This window comes from Pteronotus mesoamericanus, unplaced genomic scaffold, assembly GCF_021234165.1.
Source record: "Pteronotus mesoamericanus isolate MK-2021 breed Mesoamerican mustached bat unplaced genomic scaffold, CSHL_Meso_final scaffold_54, whole genome shotgun sequence".
Lineage (NCBI taxonomy): Eukaryota > Metazoa > Chordata > Mammalia > Chiroptera > Mormoopidae > Pteronotus > Pteronotus mesoamericanus.
In genome coordinates, this window is record NW_026555321.1 from 50,545,153 (window position 1) to 50,564,293 (window position 19,141).

General features: G+C 37.0%; 1 protein-coding gene across 2 annotated transcripts; it reads left to right on the plus strand.

Moving 5' to 3' along the window:
* The first annotated feature begins 4,790 nt into the window (after window positions 1-4,790).
* KBTBD8 (kelch repeat and BTB domain containing 8) lies at window positions 4,791-18,293 on the plus strand. 2 transcript variants are annotated; one of them, XM_054595063.1, is made up of 4 exons: window positions 4,791-4,880; window positions 5,491-5,701; window positions 12,540-13,654; window positions 17,256-18,293. In XM_054595063.1, exons 1-4 carry the CDS (start codon window positions 4,865-4,867, stop codon window positions 17,717-17,719), a joined length of 1,806 nt encoding a protein of 601 aa, XP_054451038.1. In that variant the 5' UTR covers window positions 4,791-4,864; the 3' UTR covers window positions 17,720-18,293. The 2 variants fall into 2 exon arrangements, with proteins under 2 accessions (XP_054451038.1, XP_054451037.1); XM_054595062.1 differs by lacking the exon at window positions 4,791-4,880 and adding an exon at window positions 4,948-4,992.
* Window positions 18,294-19,141: the final 848 nt, after the last annotated feature.

The following is a 19,141-nucleotide window of genomic DNA, read 5'->3' on the forward strand; positions in this document are numbered from 1 at the left end:
TACTGAAAAGGGAAATTGGAAAACAGCAAAATCAATTTGCAGAAGTGAAGTCCTATTTTCTTTTACACCTTCTTCATCCGAGTTGCTATCAGTCTTGTGTTGTATGATATTATTATCGACAGTAGTCTGGGCAAAGCTGATAATTGCTAAGTCATTCTCTTCAAGTGGAAGCAGAAAAAATAACCCAGCAAAAAAGTGAACAATTTTCTCATTGTCCAAAGGTGCTGTTTCATAATCCATCATCTTTGCTACAAGTTAAATGTAAATACTTTTCTACTCTTAAACAACTAGGATTATACAAATCTTTAATTTTGGTTTATAGATAATAAATGTTAAAATAATAAAGCTCTAAATGTCTAATTTAAACTAAATATAATCCTTCAAATGTCCTGGTTTGCTTTTTCACTTCTCATCCTTACTAAATTTTATTGTAAACTGCAAATATATAAAAAATTACTTCAGTATTTAATACCTTAAGAAGAAAGCTGGTTTACTTTTGGGGCTGCCTTCCTTGGTTGATAGTAGATTTTTATTAAGTTTCAAATTAAATCTATTTGTAAACAGAGCTGTGGCCTTTGGTTATTTAGTATTAATCCTGGAACAAGCTGTCCTTTGCATTCTTAAATATCATTGAGAATTAATAGTGTTGGGCTATTGGCTCAATTTTTACACTCTTCTACTTGTTTTTTTTTAAATGCATTTTTAGCAATGAAGAAATCTTTAGTATGTAATGCCATCTGACCAGTAGAATGAAGTCATTTGCAGTGTCATGTAAGTGTCAACCTTGTAATGATAAGTCTTAAGCTGAGACAAAGAAATATGGCCCAAATAAAAGAAGAGATCAAATCACCAAAAATAGAACTAAGTGATGAAGAAAGAGCCAACCTATCAGATGCACAGTTCAAAACACTGGAATTTGGATGCACACTGAATTGGTTGAGTATGGTTGCAAAATGGAGGAAAAAGTGAAGGTTACGCAAAGTGAAATAAAGAAAAATATTCAGGGAACCAACAGTAAAGGGAAAGAAACCAGGACTCAGATCAATGATCTGGAGCAGAAGGAAGAAATAAACGTTCAACCAGATCAGAAAGAAGAAACAGGAATTTAAAAAAATGAGGAGAGGCTTAAGAATCTCTGGGACAACTTTAAGCATTCCAACGTCTGAATCATAGGGGTATCAGAGGGAAAAGAGGAAGAGCAAGAAATTGAAAACTTATTTGAAAAAAATAATGAAGGAGAACTTCCCCAATCTGGCCAAGGAGACAGACTTACAGGAGATCCAGGACAGAGAGTCCCAGAGAAGCTGGGCCCAAGGAAGCACACACCAAGGCACATCATAATTATATTACCCAAGATTAAAGGTAAGGAGAGAATCTTAAAAGCAGCAAGAGAAAAGGAGACAGTTACCTACAAAGGAATGCCTGTTAAGACTAACAGCTGGTTTCTCAAAAGAAACCTTGCAGGCAAGAAGGGGCTGGAAAGAAGTACTCAAAGTCATGAAAGACAAAGACCTATACCCAAGATTACTCTGTACAGCAAAGCTATCATTTAGAATGGAAGGGCGGATAAAGTATTTTCCAGATAAGGTAAAGTTAAAGGAGTTCATCATCACCAAACCATAATATGAAATGTTAAAGGGACTTATCTAGGAAAAAGAAGATAAAAAATTATGAACAGTAAAATGATAACAAACTCACAACTATTAACAAATGAACCTAAAGAGCACAAATAAAAACAACCTAAAACAAGGAGAATAGGAGCAGAATCACAGAAATGGAGACCAGAGGGGAGGGGGGCAGAGAATGGAGAAAAAGGGACAGGGAATAAGCGGCATAAATAGTAGGGGAGGTAAAGAATATTATAGGATATGGAGAAGCCAAAGAACTTATATGTACAACCCATGGACATGAACTCAGCGGAGGGGGGATGCTGGTGGAAGGGGAGGTGTGGGGCAGAGGGGAATTAAGGGGAGAAAAAAAATGAGAACTGTAATAGCGTAATCAATAAAATATATATTTTTAAAAAACAAATCTTCATTTTTTTCCTATCTATATTCAGATTGCTTTTTGTTATTTGTATTCTGTCTACACACAACTTCATAAATTTTTGTGGGTTGAAGAATCAGAAAACTTTCTTTTAGTTATTAAACAGTATTGCCAAGTCTCTTTATTAAAAACAATTAGGGGAGAGTTAAATGAAAAAAAATTGGCCAAGTGTCTTAGGTTAAGATAGGTGGCTATAACAAAAAAAAACAAAAACAAACAAAACACAAATAAGAAAACTTCTATATTAACAGGTTTGAAAAGGTTGCCAGATGAAATACAGAACACTCAATTAAATTTGAATTTCAGATAACAAATGATATTTCACTTTAAGTGTATCCCAAATATTGCACGTCTTGTATTTTTATTTGCTAAATCTGGCAACTCTCAGGACTGATGCCATTTTTTTTTCTCTCAGTATCATCAACATTGTTAGTGAAATCCTATTATTTCTGTAAGTTAGAAGGCAACTCAAAAAAAAAAATTTAAAGCTATGAGTAACAAAAGTTAAATCAATTTATCAATTTCATCCTTGCAGAGCTGCACAGACATGGTATTCATTAAGAGGAGTTATAAGTGCTTATCAATATCCATACATCCAGCCCCAGGAAACTTCAATTCTTGTTAACGCACATGGAATTATAGTTCTTTTGTAACGGGGCACAGCCAGGACTCCCCCACAAAGGGTATTTGTAACGGGGACCAGAGATTGGGGTGTCCAAGAAAAATATTCTCCTCATCCCAGGGCAGGCTGCCATGGGGGATTGGAGCCTTGAGCAGGGCCATGGAGAGTCATTTGGTTTGTCAATAGCAGGATAGCTTCATTCCTCATATGCGAAGAGGGTTATTTTGCATATCACCAAGGCTAATCAGGAAGGTTTCAAAGACTTAATAATGAATGTAACTGGGAGAGAAAGAGAAGAGACAGGAGACAGGAGAGACGAAGGGACACAGACTCGGGAACAGTGTGAAGACCACGCGGGAAGAAAGAGGGGAGAAAGGACTCTTGCTAGTGGGCCATGAGAAGGTGCCACATGGTTATGGATTAAGAGCTGGAGATCTCGGTGACACATTGGATGGTGCTGAGACCCGCGAGAGGCCTGCCTAGGCGAGCCCCAGACTTCTATTCTTTTTCTTCTGAAGGACGGTACCCCTGACTGGCCTGACTGACCTACCTGGGCAAACTGGGGAAGGCAGGACGATGTGTGTGCTGGTGGTTGTTTAAAAGGGATTTTGAGGTTAAAGGGTGACATTTAGCTATTAATCAAACCTGTATAACTTTTGAATAAATAGTTCCTTTCCTTTTCACCAAACTCTGTCATTCAGAGCCATAATTCCAAGGGCGGCGGGCAAAGGACCCACAACCGAGGGGTCCCGGGGAAGGAGGGTGTCGTTGTTTCGGTACTAGCATCTGGGCATCCCCTCAATGGGTCCTTTTGTTCCGTAACACTTTGAGCTCTAAATTTTTCAGCAGATCGAAGGGACAGAACTGGATTGTTTTTCATGATTTTCTCTTTCTCTATGACAACTTAAATTCCAAGATCCTTCATCAAGTTCAACTGTTTAACCTTTTGTGCTAGGAAAAATGCAAGCATGGGCTAAATACATCTCCGCTAGAAATTTCTTCCCAATTCACTTGATAATACTTCCTTACATTTCAAAGGTCTAGAAGTAGCATTCGCAATGTTAGTTTATCTGTACCTAACATTTATTTTTAAAATATTAAGTATCTATAATGTACCAGGCACGCTGTTAGATAATGGAAACACAAGGCAAAAAAATATGTGAATAGTAAAATTTCTACTTTGTTTCAAATAGCTTGCCGCCTATGGGGCCGATATAACAGGAATTATTCACATGTTACAGATGAAGAAGGCAAGGACTCAAGAATTAAAGGGTCCTATTTAAGGCCCCATGTTCAGTAATCATCTCTGGCTCAGTCTCAAGGCAATCTCCAATATTTCTTAACAGGAAATTGCAAACTATTTAGTATCTTAGCTCCTCCATTTCCCTCTATGACGTCCACATACTCTTAGAGTGGAACAGGTGTTCCGGAGTGTCAGAGGAAATCGAGGCGTGAGTGGGAATTAGAATACTGAGCAGCCGTTGTAGCCAGACCAAGTTAATCTGAGGAAACCGAGCACTTGGGCCAAGGCAATGCTATTTCAATTGGGTGTCACAGGTGACTCATCAGAGATGGGTTGCTTTGGGCCTCCCGATATTTTTCTTCAGGGTGGGGTGTCAGATTTCCGCATTTTTGGACAAGAGCCCTCTTGTCCATTTCCAAATTTCTCTGGTTTCACAGCCTGCTTTCATACCGGAAGCTAGTCGTTGGCAAGAGGTTTAGGGAATGAAGAACAAGATTTAAAAAAAAAAGAAAGAAAAAATGATCCAGGGGCCTGAGAGAGGCCTACAATTGGGAAATTTGCTCTTAAAGAGCTTCCTCAACCCTAGACCCTTAGTATGACAGGTCTCCTCACCCAGGAGACTACCTCTCTGGGCAGGCACTTTGCGCCCCAAGGGCACAGGCTGGCGACCTCCCGACTCTCCACCTCCGTCAGAATCAGCCAATAGGAATCCCCGGCTTTGGCCTCCACCCGAGCCGCACCACGCGGGAGCCAGGGCAATAAAACTACATTTCCCGAGGAGCCTTGCGCACACTCCGACCAATCAACGCTCGGAATTGGACCTCTATGGGCGGAGCCGCATGCACAGGCCATCCCATTGGTTAGGGGAAGCTTAGAAGAGCCGGAACCCGGGAGAGAGTGAAGCGAAATGACATTTCCTCTTTAAATAGCTGGAGCCGTGGCCCCAGGGAGAAATGGCCGCGTCGGCAGGTGGGTCGTATCGTGACTAGGGAGGTGCGTTGCGGGGGAGGTGGGCCGGGGGCCAGGTTTATCCTGCGAGCTGTGGAGGTGGCGATGAGGAGCCGGAGAGAAAGATGGAGAGGTGAAGAGGGATGAGGGGAGGGAGGATGGACGGCGTGGAGGGTGGTGGGCGGTCCGGCCGGACCAGGATCAGGGACGCCGGGTACCCCCCTGCCGTTCCGACCTTTCGGGAGGCGGTTGAAGGGGTACCAGCGGCCGTCATCCCTTGCGCGTCCCTCGTGAGGCTCCTGCCCTCGGCTCTCGCCTGGGACGTTCCGGTTGTCGGCGGAGTCCCCACAGACACTTCGCCTTGTCTGTCCGCATGGAGCCTCGGCGAGCACGGACCTCGGGCTCGCCGGGCTCCTGGAGGAGTAGTCTGGTGTTTGAACTTGCATCGCAGCACGCTCTCTACCACATCCTCCCTCGCGATCCCATTTGGTGGTGTACATATACATCCATTTATTTTGTATGGGATAAAAACCAAACCAAGCAAACAAAAACAAACAAAACAAAACAAAAAACCCGCGACGCCGTAAGTGGCTCCGAACTTCTTGTAGTTGTACGATTTTTCTCCTCCTAGATTTAAATAAGTCTTCCCCAACACCGAATGGGATTGCATCTTCAGACACAGCCAGCGATGCCATGGACCCCTTCCATGCTTGCAGTATTCTTAAGCAACTCAAAACAATGTACGATGAAGGACAGTTGACAGACATTGTAGTGGAAGTGGATCACGGGAAAACATTTTCCTGTCATAGAAACGTTCTTGCTGCAATCAGCCCTTACTTCAGGTATGATGATGTTAGAGACTTGTGTCGATACCCGCACTGAGTTCTCTTTCTCCCTCACCATTGACCATTTGATTACAATATTGACATGCTACAATGAAATGAAACCAATGAATTTGTTTTTTGAAAATAGTAACAGGCCATACATTTTTTCCCCTTGTTTTGACTTGTCTGATTCTTCTAGAATTCAGGTGTTGTTTTTTTTTTTTGTTAGTAAATATGTTTCTGTTTGTTTCAGCTAAATGACCAGACCATCTGGAATTGTGCTGCTCAATATGGCAGCCACTAGCTACATGTGGCAATTTTTTAAACAATATTAAAAAATTCAATTCCTTAGGCACACTAACCACATTGAAAGTGCTCAGTAGCCACATGTAGGTAGTGGCAGCCACATTGTACAGCCCAGATGCAGAGCATTTCCATCACTGAAAATTTTATTGGACAGTGCTGGTCTAGAATTCGTTCCAGAAATTTACCCACAATGCATATTTCTTTAGTGCATGTGACTCTAACAGTTTAAAACAAAACAAGAAACTGTTAATAGATTGTTTTAATGCCATGGGGATAAAAACAGTGAAATAAAATAAATGTGATGTAGTTTTCTATGTACCTTATGTCCCAGACTCATGATTTTTCTAAGATTTCCAGAAGCATTTTTTAAGCTGTTTTCATTTTCATTTATATTCATCTTTGATTATCATAAAACTTTGAAAAGTAAAATTTTAAAACTTGAGTCTAAAAAATAAGTTCATACTCTTAAGAAAGGTTCAGTGATAAAGGCAGATTCCTGTTTGAGTTTAAGTTCTTTTGTTTCAAGTGCTCTTTTTTTTAAACCTTTCAATGTCTAATAATGGTGTATGAATGACAGGAAATAATTTTCTCAACCATACTCTTTAAGTGTGCTTTTTTCCTTTTGAAGGTGTTTACCTCTATAGAACATATAGCAGTGTAGTGTTCCAGAGAGTAGTTTCTGGTTCCTATTTCTCAGAATACTGAGTTAAATATAGTCGCTTCAGTCTGATGCTTGTGATGTAATCATTTAGACTTGCTAGGGTAGCTCATTGGACTATTAAGTATTAACCAGTGTGAGACAGTGAGCTGCAAAGGAAAAAGAAGAAACTCATAGTACAGAAAAAGTACACAGTTTGGCCTAGTTAATAGAATCTGCTGGTGAGATTCACTTATCCGGAATATCCATTAGATATGGTTAGGTCATTTACGTGTTTAAATATATGTCATAATTAACTACTTATCAAGCTCTTGCCTTATGTAATCCTTACAATTCTGTCTCTGCACAGTTGTTATTCCCATTCTACATGTGGAAAAAAAACCCCCTGAGACTGGGGGAAATTAAGTGGCCTGTGTAAATCATCTAACTAGTAAGTGGTAAAGGTTGGATTTGATTCCAGAGGCAGACTTCTTAATCACAATTTGACTTTTAAGGAACAAGAGTGTGGATTCTTTTCAAAGTTGCCTTTCAGAAGTTTTTATTATATGAAGTTTGAATAGTTTAAAAAAAATTGAAATTTCAAAGTGAAAATATCTGTATCTCACCAAAATGTTGTACTCTATCTTATATTATTAAACGTCATACTTAATTAAAATTAATTTTGAAGACTTAATTAAATCACTATAAAAGAAGTATGCCATAATAGATTTTCTTAATTTACAAGAAAGTAGATATGTGAATTCAAATGAAGATATTTGGCTAGAAAACTTCAGGATTCAGTTTTTATCTTCTGCTTGTGGTTTTTGTACGGAAGTTTCTTGGCACAGTGCTTCTCTTTATGTGAGGTCTAGAAAGTTGTGCTTAATATTTTCTAAGTCTTGCATCACTGGTGGGAAAATTTGAATAGCGTGGAATCTGGCTTAGCAATTTCATGACCCCAGTGATTTGTCAGAATTAAAATCTGTGTTATTACAAATGTTTTGCTGCTCAGGGCTTTGTGTGAGCCCACTTCATATAGAATTTACATAAAGAACCTATTAGAACAGGGAGAACTCATCAGATGTCATACTGCTCCTATATGTGAGACCAGCCTATTCAGGTCGGTAGTAGTTCCCATGATAAAGGGCTATGTGGCAACGTTCTCCTTTGGGAGTTAATCTATGCCTAATAAAGGACTTTATTTTTGTTTTTAATTGGTAACTGTATCATTGAGTTTTTCAACACCTGAATTGAATACCAGCTCATACATTGGAACATACAGTTTTCAGTTATCAAAAAAAATCCCTGTGTGATATTAAACTTAAAATTTACATTGCAGAAGTAAAAATAGGATGCAAATATGAATAACCTAGGCAGCCAGCTGGGCCCTTGTGATACTATGTATCTCTCCAGTATTTCTCAGAATTTGAAATTCATTTGATGGAGATTTCAAAAGTGACTGGAAATCTTCCTATTTAAGGATTTTTTTCATAGTATAACATTTAAAATTAAAGTGGGAGGGGTCTGGATCTGTACAGTTAATTTTATTACCTGTGTGAGGCCAATTTCTTCAATAGGCATCTAGTAAGCATTCTAGGGCATACACAGCCCCTTTCTGAAAAGCTTTAAAAAGTGCTTTCTATTTGGTTTTTATGTTTTAATTTTAAGAGCAGTCTTGAAAGAAACCTGGAAGAAGGATAAGAAATGCAAATAATGCTTGTAAATAACAAATACTTAAATAAAGAGCCAAGCTTTTGGCTACTTAATGTTTTGGCTAAGAAAGACCCATAAATGCACAGATATTTTAAATTTTTTTTAAAAGCTTGGTCTTAAAGGGAATACTTTGGGATTTAAAAGCCATTATCTTCAAACAATCACTTAATTTATAAATTTTATTTAGAATTAGGTGTTAAAATCAACCTTCCATACTTTTTTATTTTAATTTTTTACTTTTAAATCATGTTTATTCTATTACAGTTGTCTCAGTGTTTCCCCCTTTGCCCTCCTCCACCCATCCTACCCCATCCCCTGCTCCCACATTCAATTCCCATTCCGTTGTCCATGCCCATGGGTCATTCATACATGTTCTTTGTTTAGTCCCTTCTCCTTCCCCTCTGGTCGCTTTCAGTCTGCTCCATCTTTCCATGCCTGTGGTTTATTTTATTGGATAGATTTCACTTACAGGTGAGATCTTATGGTATTTGTCTTTCACTGACTGGCTTATTTTACTTAGCATAATATTCTCCAGTTCCATCCATGTTGTTGCAAAAGGTAGGAGTTCTTTCTTTCTTCTTCTAAATGCAGATTTTATTTATATTTTTAAATGTAAAAATTTATTATAAAATATTAAAAAATTTAAATCCATTATAAAGTCTCAGCAGTTAAAACAACATGACACCAGCACAGCAATAATCAAATAGATCAATGAAATAAAATGAGCATTCTAGAAGCAAACATAAATATCTATCAATGTAATATATGATGAAATTGATATTTCAAATCAAGGGGGAAAATAAGGCTTATTCAACAAATAAGGTGCATGGACCACTATTAGTTGAAATAAAAAAAATATAGAGCCCAATTTCACACATTATACAAAAAATATTCAGATGAGTTAAAAATCCATATGTGAAATCTAAGGAGTTTTAGGATGAAATACAAAATAATATTTTTCTTATCCTGAAGTACAGTATTCAAACCCAGAAGCTAAAAAGTAAAATATTGACAATATGACTATAATAAATATTTAAGACTATACAGTAACATACATATAAGAAAGTTAAAGGACAAGTAATAGAATAGGAAAGTATTTGCAACCCATCTTAAAAAGGTTTAATAGTTTTTTTTTTTTAGGGCAAAAATTCTACATTTAATCAAAAAATGCAGAAAGAATACCAAAAAGTCATTTCAAGCTTTTTAAGAATAATAGAAATAGGACAGAAATATACAGAAACAGGTTTAGTTTCAACAAATAATAAAGTTTTAACTAAAATAACACATCATTGTCATAATCAGATTAATGAGTATTAAAAATATTGCTAATATCAAATATTGGCAGTTGTGAAAGCAACTGTGTATTCATAGACTCTTTTTCTTCATCTTAAAGTAGTCGCTTTAGCATATTTTACAGTGCTGGTTTGGTGGAGGTGTATTCTTTTAGCCTTCATTTGTCTGAGAAAGTCCTTTTTTGGCCTTCCATTTTAATTGAGAGCCTTGTTGGGTAGAGCAGTCTTGGTTGCAGGCCTTTGCTTTTCATTACTTGGAATATTTCTTGCCATTCCCTTCTGGCTTGTAGTGTTTCTGTTGAGAAGTTGGCTGCTAGCCGTACCAGGGCTCCCTTGTTGTTACTACCTCTTTCTCCCTTGCTTGCTTTAGGATTCTCTCTTTGTCTTTGATATTTGTCATTTTAATGATGATGTGTCTTGGAGTGGACCTCATTGGGTCCTCTTGAATGGGACCCTCTGTGCTTCCTGGACTTGTGTGACATTTTCCTCCAATTAGGGAAGTTTTCCATCATTTTTTCAAACAGGTTCTTTATCCGTTCCTCCTCCTCTTCTGCTTCTGGTATCCCTATTATGTAGATATGATTATGTTTCAGGTTGTCCTGCATTTCCCTCAGTGCCTCTTCATTCTTTTTGAGTCTTTATTCATTTTCTTGCTTTTTCTGGGAGTTTTTTCCTACCTTGTCCTACAGCTCGCTGATTCAATCCTTTGCTTCATCCAGCATGCTTTTGATTCCTTCTGCTGTGTTCTTTAATTCAGAAATTGTATCCTTCATTTTCTCCTGTCCCTTTTTGATAGTATCTATGTCCTTTTTCATGCTGATATAGTTTGCAGTAAGTTCCTTGTAGTTTCCCTGTAGTTTTCGGTAATTCTCTCTGAGCTCACTGAGCTCATTGAGCTTCTGTACAACTGTTGTTTTGAACTCAATATCATATAGTTTACTTGCGTCTATTTCATTTAGTTCTCTTTGTGGGGATTCCTCCTTTCCCTTCAATGGGGGTTTGTTTCTATGTCGTTCCATTATTTGTGAGACTTCTTTTTTGTTTGTGCTTGTTAAATTGGTCCTGATTTTTGTGGCGTGAACTTCTGTGATAGGAGACCACTGTTTTTTCTTTCTGGATCTGCCTCTGATGATACCAGATGTTGACCCTGTCTGACCTTAGGCAGTCTGTTCGTGACTTGCAGGAATCTACTGTCTGTGGCTGTCTCCTTCAACTGTTAATCTAATCACTCTGCACTAGCAGTCAGGGTTAGGCACCCTAGGGTGGGGCAGAGTCCTTCCTTGGGGCAGGGTTATTGGGTCCTATCACACTGTTGCCACTCAGGGGAGTGGTCTGCCTGAGCCAGATGGCTGCTGCCATATGGGGGATGAGTCAGCACCGGGATCCCTCAGGCTACTCTGAGTTCTCTCCCCAAAGTCTCTGTTTCCTCAAGTGTCTCTAGCCTACTCTGTGCCCCCTTTAGCCAGGGATCTACTATCTGTGGCTCCCATTCTGTACTCAGCAGTCAGGCTTTAGCACTACCGGGTCTGGGCTGAGTCCCTCCTGGGGGCAGGGCTCTTGTGTCATCTCATGGTGTTGCTGCTCACTGGAATTGCCTGCCTGAGCATGATGGCAGCTGCCATATGAGGGATGAGTCAGCATCGCGATTTTACTGACTGTTCTTTCAGTTTTCTCCCCAAAGCTTCCTTCCGCAATCTTCCCTCAGGCATCTCTTGCCCAAAGGCATCTCTGCCTTTGCCAGAGACCAGGGTAAGTGGCTGGAAATAAAAATTTGTTTTGGATCTTTAAACAACTCTTTACGTCTCCCGCTGCCTGTCTCTGGCAGAGAGCAACCCTGCCGCTTTTTGAAGCTCGCTGTTATCTGTGTATTTTTTAGGCTCTGGTGCTGTAGGCTGAAGATTCCAGCTTATGGTTTAGACTCCAGTCTTCTCAAGGGATCCAACTGGCCTTTTCAATATCCTTAAGGTGCTGTTGCCTGTGGGCACCCAGCCTGCCTTCTTGAGTCTCTACCACACTCCTTACCAGTCAGGGTGTGCTAAAGCTGATTCTTCTGTCTCTATGAAGTTATAAGGCTCCTCTTGTTGTTGTTCAGTTGTTTGTTCCAGGTTATTTCTCCACAATTTAGTTGTAATTCCAGATTGGTCCTGTGAGGAGGTCAATGTGATTTCCACTCACTCCTCTGCCATCTTGATTCTTCCCATAATCTTTATTCATAAACAGATATAATAGACAAAATATGGTAACTTGGAGAATATTAAATTAAGCATATTTCTTTAAGCAACGGTTTTCAAAATGCCCAAGGATAAGTTAAATGATGTTCTTTATATTCCTTATGATGAATAAGGAAGCATTCATAAGATAGTTTTAAATAGGAGAAGATAGGGAGTAAGAACTTACGAAGAATTCTGTTTTTCTAAGATGAAAAATTTAAAGATATATATTTGGGCAGGAGTTGCTTTATATATTTCTACTAGGACATGAAAAGTTTTATTAGAGAGTCTCTATATGCTCAGGTATCACATCAACACCCTATGGGTATTCTAAATTTTTTGGCTGGCTATTTAAGGCAACTTCACCAGAAGCCTGGATGGGTCTCCAAGGAAGATAAGGTTTCCTGGCATATTTCATGTCACCTTTTGGTATGCATTAATGAAAAATGGTATTCTCCCCTTTTTTCAGAGTTGGCACAAAGTGGACTGGTCCTGATAATGAGGTTTTTGAGATTACTCAGATTAAATCCTTCTGCTAGATGAGCAAATTTTATCCCCATTCAGAAGATTGGGAGACATGTTAGGAAATATTTTTCAGTTTCAAAGGTTATATTTTTGGTACATTTATGGTTTTAAATATTTGCCACCATAACTTTTATTTATAGGACATGTAATATTAAGTACTCTTTCCTTTGTAGATCCATGTTCACTAGTGGCCTTACAGAAAGTTCTCAAAAAGAAGTTCGAATAGTTGGTGTTGAAGCTGAATCAATGGATTTAGTGTTGAAGTATGCCTACACCTCCAGAGTTGTTCTGACAGAGGCCAATGTTCAAGCCTTGTTTACTGCAGCTAGCATCTTCCAGATTCCTTCCATCCAAGACCAATGTGCTAAGTATATGATCAGTCATTTGGACCCACAAAATTCTATTGGGGTCTTCATCTTTGCTGATCATTATGGTCATCAGGAACTCAGAGATCGATCAAAAGAATACATTCGTAAAAAATTTCTGTGTGTCACCAAAGAACAAGAATTTCTCCAGTTGACAAAAGACCAACTGATAAGTATACTAGACAGTGATGATTTAAACGTAGACCGAGAAGAGCATGTTTATGAAAGCATTGTAAGATGGTTTGAACATGAGCAGAATGAAAGAGAAGTGCACCTTCCAGAAATTTTTGCCAAATGCATACGTTTTCCTCTTATGGAAGATACATTTATAGAGAAAATCCCACCTCAGTTTGCACAGGCTATAGCCAAAAGCTGTGTAGAGAAGGGACCATCCAATACTAATGGCTGTACACAGAGACTTGGAATGACTGCATCTGAAATGATCATATGTTTTGATGCTGCCCACAAACACTCAGGAAAGAAGCAAACAGTGCCTTGTTTAGATATAGTCACAGGAAGAGTGTTTAAATTATGCAAACCACCAAATGATCTAAGAGAAGTTGGGATTCTTATATCACCAGATAATGACATTTACATTGCAGGAGGATACAGGCCAAGCAGCAGTGAGGTTTCCATTGACCATAAGGCAGAAAATGATTTCTGGATGTATGACCATTCCACCAATAGGTGGCTATCCAAACCATCCTTGCTTCGTGCCAGAATAGGCTGCAAACTGGTGTATTGCTGTGGTAAGATGTATGCAATTGGAGGGCGTGTTTATGAAGGTGATGGGAGAAACTCACTAAAATCTGTGGAGTGCTATGACAGCAGAGAAAATTGTTGGACCACTGTTTGTGCAATGCCTGTTGCAATGGAGTTTCATAATGCTGTGGAGTACAAAGAGAAGATCTATGTTTTACAGGGTAGGTGCCTGAGTGATTCAGTTCTTCCTGAAAAGGTAACAGTTCAAATTGTGTTTTACTTATACTAAAACAGGTGTTTGTTCTTATTAATTGAGGAATATGTAGGGCTTTCTTATCATAAACTTTGGTGGAACTGTCTGTTCTTTAAAGGACCTATAAAGAAAATAAACTTTTAAGTCTAAAAAGGCAGCTGTGACAGATGTGGCTCAGTTGGTTGAGCACTGTCCCACCAAGCAAAAGGTCGCCGTTCCCTGTCATGGTTGCTGCCCAGTCCCCATTTGGGCATGTGTGAGGCAACAGATTGATGTTTCTCTCTTACACTGATGTTTCCTTCTCATTTTCCCTCTCTTCCTCTCTCTCTAAAAAATAAATAAATGCAAAATAAATTTTAAAAATTTAAAAAGGCAGATGTTTTTAAGTTACTAAAATAATCCTGAAGGTTTTTTTATGTTCCTATTGTGCTTTGACATCATGTAGAATAAGTATTTCTGAAAGCATTTTTTAATAAATAATAGTTTAGTGTTTTTGGAGAACTATTTCAGATCTGTTTTTAAGACTTTAAACAAGAATGCAAGGTTGATGCATGCCTTTTTTTTTCTCTTCAATAATATATAATCAAGAGATGTTAGAGCAACTATTTAGAGATTAATTTAAGAGAAAAAAGAACAAAGTATTAACTAAACTCATACTAATCAATTACCCAAGAATTTTGCATAGGCTTTATGATTGCAAAAGTTACAAAACTTAGTTACAGAGTTTGAAGTGACAGGCTTCTGATTTTAATTTTACCACAGCCATCTGTAATATGTTGTTTTCCAAATTTTTCAATGGAAAACTTTGAGATGTCACCTTTTTCATACTTCTACCAATATAGATAAGAGGAAATATTTAACATACTTAGTTTTTAAAAAGATTATAAATGATACAGACATAGAAAAAGTAACTGTATGAAAATAAGACATTTGCTCCAAGGTTTTGATTTTAGATAACTAATGTTTTCCTTGTGTTTGGTTTTTACACATTTTAGTTTAAATGTTGAACATATGTTGATAATACCAACATCCTTATTTCTCTTCTGGGTTTCTTAATTGCTTATATATAAATGTCTTCCTCACCTGCTACTGTTTGGTTGGCCAAAAGGTACATTGCATTTTTTTCCCTACTATGGCTTAGTAGTGCTTAGCTATCTTTAACTTCATTAAAAACAAGTTTGTTAGATTGTATTGTGACAGCTTTTACATCAGCGTGCATTTTTAAAAAACCAAAATTGGTGAATTTTTGTGTAGTCAATTTAATATTGGAAATGGAAGGAAATATGCAACATTTTTATCACATTATGCTTTATCATTTAAAGGTAAAAATGCAACTGAAATGCAAAATAACATTTGTGCAGTGCGTGGAGAAGGTGCTGTGATTGAATGAATGTGTCAAAAGTGGTTTTTGAACTTTCTTGGTACTATTTACATTTTGGCCAAATAATTCTTTGCTGTGGGACTGTCTTATACATTGGAAGGTGTTGAGCAGCACCCTGGCCTTTACTGGCTAGCAGCCAATAGCAGGAGATAGGCAACATATTCAAAATATCCAAATCAATAAAGTTATTGGTGAAAACGAAAAATGTGTCTTTTATGGAAAAAATGTAAGGACTTTTTGGTCAGCCGAATAAAATAAAGCAAGAAAAAAGGGCCAACTTCTGTGTAGAGATATACGTAAGTTTTTAGTTCTTATCTTATTGTTTCCTTTAAATTAGGTTCTTTGCTCTAATCCTTTATTTGACTTAAAATTTCCTACAAGAGCCTGAGCCCATATGTTTAAAAATCAGTAAAAGTTAATTTTCCAGAAGGATTAGTACTTTCTCGTGCCTTATTTTAGTTGAATGGAAACATGGGCATGATTTAGGTTTGTTGATCTCGCAGAAAAATGGTATGCAAAATGGATGTAAAATATATGAATTATGGTTGGATAGGTTAAGTCAAACAATATGGTGAAGCTCTCTTTACATATATTTTGGTCTTACTGGCTGACCAGTTAGTTGATAGGCATAGAATATATTGTAAGACATTCTTTTGGAAGGTAAAAGTTATATATTAATATAAATACTAAAACAAAAAAGCATTGAATTAATAGAATTTCAAGGCTTGAATGAATATTGTTTAATCCAAGGTTGTACTTTATATAACAGGAACCTGATGTTTTGAGGATTTTTTTAATTGCCTATCATTGCTTTCAGTTTTATTATTATTAATCTTTTTATTTATTGATTTTTAGAAAGAGAGAAGAAGGGAGAAAGACGGAGAAATATCAGTTTTTGTTGCATTCATTGGCTAATTCTTGTATGTGCCCTTAGCAGGGATTGAATCCGCAACCTTGGCATATGGGGAAGACATTCTTACCAACTGAGCTATACCTGGCCAGGGCTGGCCATATTGCTTTTAATTTATTAAAGTGATTTTAGATACGTAAAAGCAACTTTTTAAATGTATCATCTTTTTATAAGAAATTTATAGAGAGGTAGGTAGTACATGCTAAGAAAGTTTTAATTCCTAGCCTTACTAAGAATCCTGTTACAAGTCCATCATTGAAGGGCAGGTGATGTGCAAGCAAAAGCTGAGAGTTTAACAAGCTATTTTAAGAAAATTTGAAATTACAGCATTACTATTAAGCAGGCAGTTAAATTTGTAGATAAGAGTAAACCTACTTCAAAACAGTTTTCAAGGAGAAGTTCAATTTAGAAATAGCCATTGCTAATCAAAACAAAGTCTCTATATAAATAAACATGACACGAATAATCAGAAGCTCACATTGTACTGTACTGTCTGTGGCTATTGTCGTATCATTTAATCTGTTTATAAAGGATTTAGATTTTTATGTCAAGGATTTTGTAGAAATGTTATAATTAGCCAAACACTTGTCAGTCTTCACTAATTTAATTCTTTTCAACATTTTTATATTGGCAGTCTGACTCAGAACACCCTTTTATTGTTAAAATAGAATTGAAAATGACTCAAAGTCAACTCCATAAACTATGTGTGTGTCTTCTATCATGTTAAAGCCATGTTTTCACTTCTTGAATATTTGTCTTTGCCTTATGGAAACACTAAAACACACAAGTGGCACAGAGACACAAATCTGAACAATTCTATACTCTATCTTATAATTAAATAATTAGCACATAAATTTATAGTGATTTATTCATGATGAAGCTATATATATATTTTGACCTCACTGGCTAACCTTTAGTAATAATGCTTTTTTAAAATCCTAGCTTAAAATAAGTTTTCTGAAATACACAATTGGATAGAAGAAATGGAACCAAGTTTTTAACTATTATTCTGCCATCAAGCCAAAGTAACTCCTCACCTCTCCCCATTATGAACACCCCTAATTCAGGTTGACTATAATACTATGTGTTATGTTGTGCCATGAAACAAATAAATTTTAAGCTATTTTATAATGTATCTCTGGAGATTATAAAAGCAATATTTTAGGAAGTGAAGTATTTGGAAAATTATGTTCTTTAGTTTTCAGTATACAACCAAAAAGACATGTAAATGTACCTATTCTTGTTTTGTCTTGTTTTTTTTCTTCTTTTTTTTTTTAGGAGAATTTTTCCTCTTCTATGAGCCTCAGAAAGACTACTGGGGTTTTTTAACCCCTATGACTGTGCCTAGAATCCAGGGCTTAGCAGCTGTATACAAAGACTCTATCTACTACATAGCTGGAACCTGTGGAAATCATCAGCGCATGTTTACTGTAGAAGCCTATGACATTGAGTTAAATAAATGGACTCGTAAGAAGGACTTTCCATGTGATGAGTCTATAAATCCATACCTTAAACTGGTACTTTTCCAGAATAAACTTCATTTATTTGTTCGAGCTACTCAAGTGACCGTTGAAGAACATGTCTTCAGAACCAGCAGAAAAAATTCCCTTTACCAATATGATGACATCACTGACCAATGGATGAAAGTGTATGAGACCCCAGATCGGCTCTGGGACCTTGGCCGGCATTTTGAATGTGCTGTTGCTAAACTCTACCCTCAGTGTCTTCAGAAAGTACTTTGAGTAGCAGGGCTTGTGAGTTCACAGACATCTAGTGTTTTATGAAATTTGCAACAGTATAAGAAATGTCTAGTGTTTAAGAAAGCTGAGTTTGTACATGAAAGTGGGTGTTCTTAAAAATTACAGTGTAGAGAGGGACGTTTTTGTCCTTGTGATGTTTTTCACTTCAGTAAGCAAAAGGTAACAAAGTGCAATTATCAGCATTTTTTTTGTGTGTGGTATAAAAACAATCATTTTCATTCTAGAATTTTGTGATAAATAGTTTCTGAGATACCAGATGAATTAATAACTATGCAGTCTTATAAGAGCAGTTAGGGTATTGGTTAGAGACAACCAAACTAATTTGATGTGATATTTTATTTTAAATACGGGTAAAAATCTGAGGCAATATCACTAGGACTTGAGCTGTGACCTCTCCAACACAGAAGCACTAACTTAGATTATCATTATTAATATATATATATATTTATGTATTGTTTTCCAGTGTACTGAGATTTAAATGTGTTAGAGTAGATCGAAGAAAAAACAAATCATCTCAGAACTTTCAATCTGATTGTTTCATATTTCCTATATTACTTTAAGCTAAGTTTTAAAGTACCTGTTTTCTGTTAACTTTTTCAAGTGCTAATGCTGTCTCATTTAAAAATCCCGAAAGGGCTCAAATTCACAGGTGGCTGGTGCTAGTATAAGTTAATACATGGGTATAGCTAGATAGATTTAAATTGTCTGAGCCTCTGCCTACCTTTCAAGTTGGTATGTTAGTTTTGTGGCCATTTTACTTTACCTGTTGAACTCTTGTGATTTCATAAGATTCTCTACTTACCTAATAGCAAGATATGGTCAGTTATTGGTCTAACTGGACTCAGTCTTTGAATAGCGAGAACATTAAACATAGTTTGCACTAACACGGGCCATTTTGTTGCCTGACCTCCTTTTTCATCCTCTACTTCTCTAGCCTTTATCGGTAGAATGAAAGGTAACTTATTTCTGTTCTGCACAGAGCATAATGTGAAGTTTTACACCTACTTTTAAAATTCTGTTTTACAGAAACAAAACTCCTGCAGTGGTTGAACCTAATGGCTTTTAAGTTACATGTGACAATTAAAACCTCATTTAAAAAAATTTTTGCACTTAATAGTGATAAATATTTTCACCGTGGAAACCTTGTTCTAGCTGAAGATGATCGAGAAGGAAAGGAGTGAATAGAACTATAGCAGTGTAGGTATGTAATCATGTTTCATATTAACTGATGAATTTCTAACAATCAGGAATATTCACATGAAAGACAAACCAACTCATTTGTAATATCATTTGTAGATATTTGGGTCAGGAACTTAATTTTGACTATGGCTAGAATAATCAGTAAAGGTATATATAAGTATAGGCCAGACTCTCCTCATGTGCAACATTTTAATTTTCTTAAAG

Bases quoted from the DNA above. Each gene is read 5' to 3' on its own strand.
- KBTBD8 (XM_054595062.1), top strand. From the start codon at position 4,965: ATGAGGAGCCGGAGAGAAAGATGGAGAG. The intron at 4,993-5,490 runs GTGAAGAGGGAT...TTCTCCTCCTAG, and splicing joins CCGGAGAGAAAGATGGAGAG to ATTTAAATAAGTCTTCCCCA. The intron at 13,655-17,255 runs GTAGGTGCCTGA...TTTTTTTTTTAG, and splicing joins GAAGATCTATGTTTTACAGG to GAGAATTTTTCCTCTTCTAT.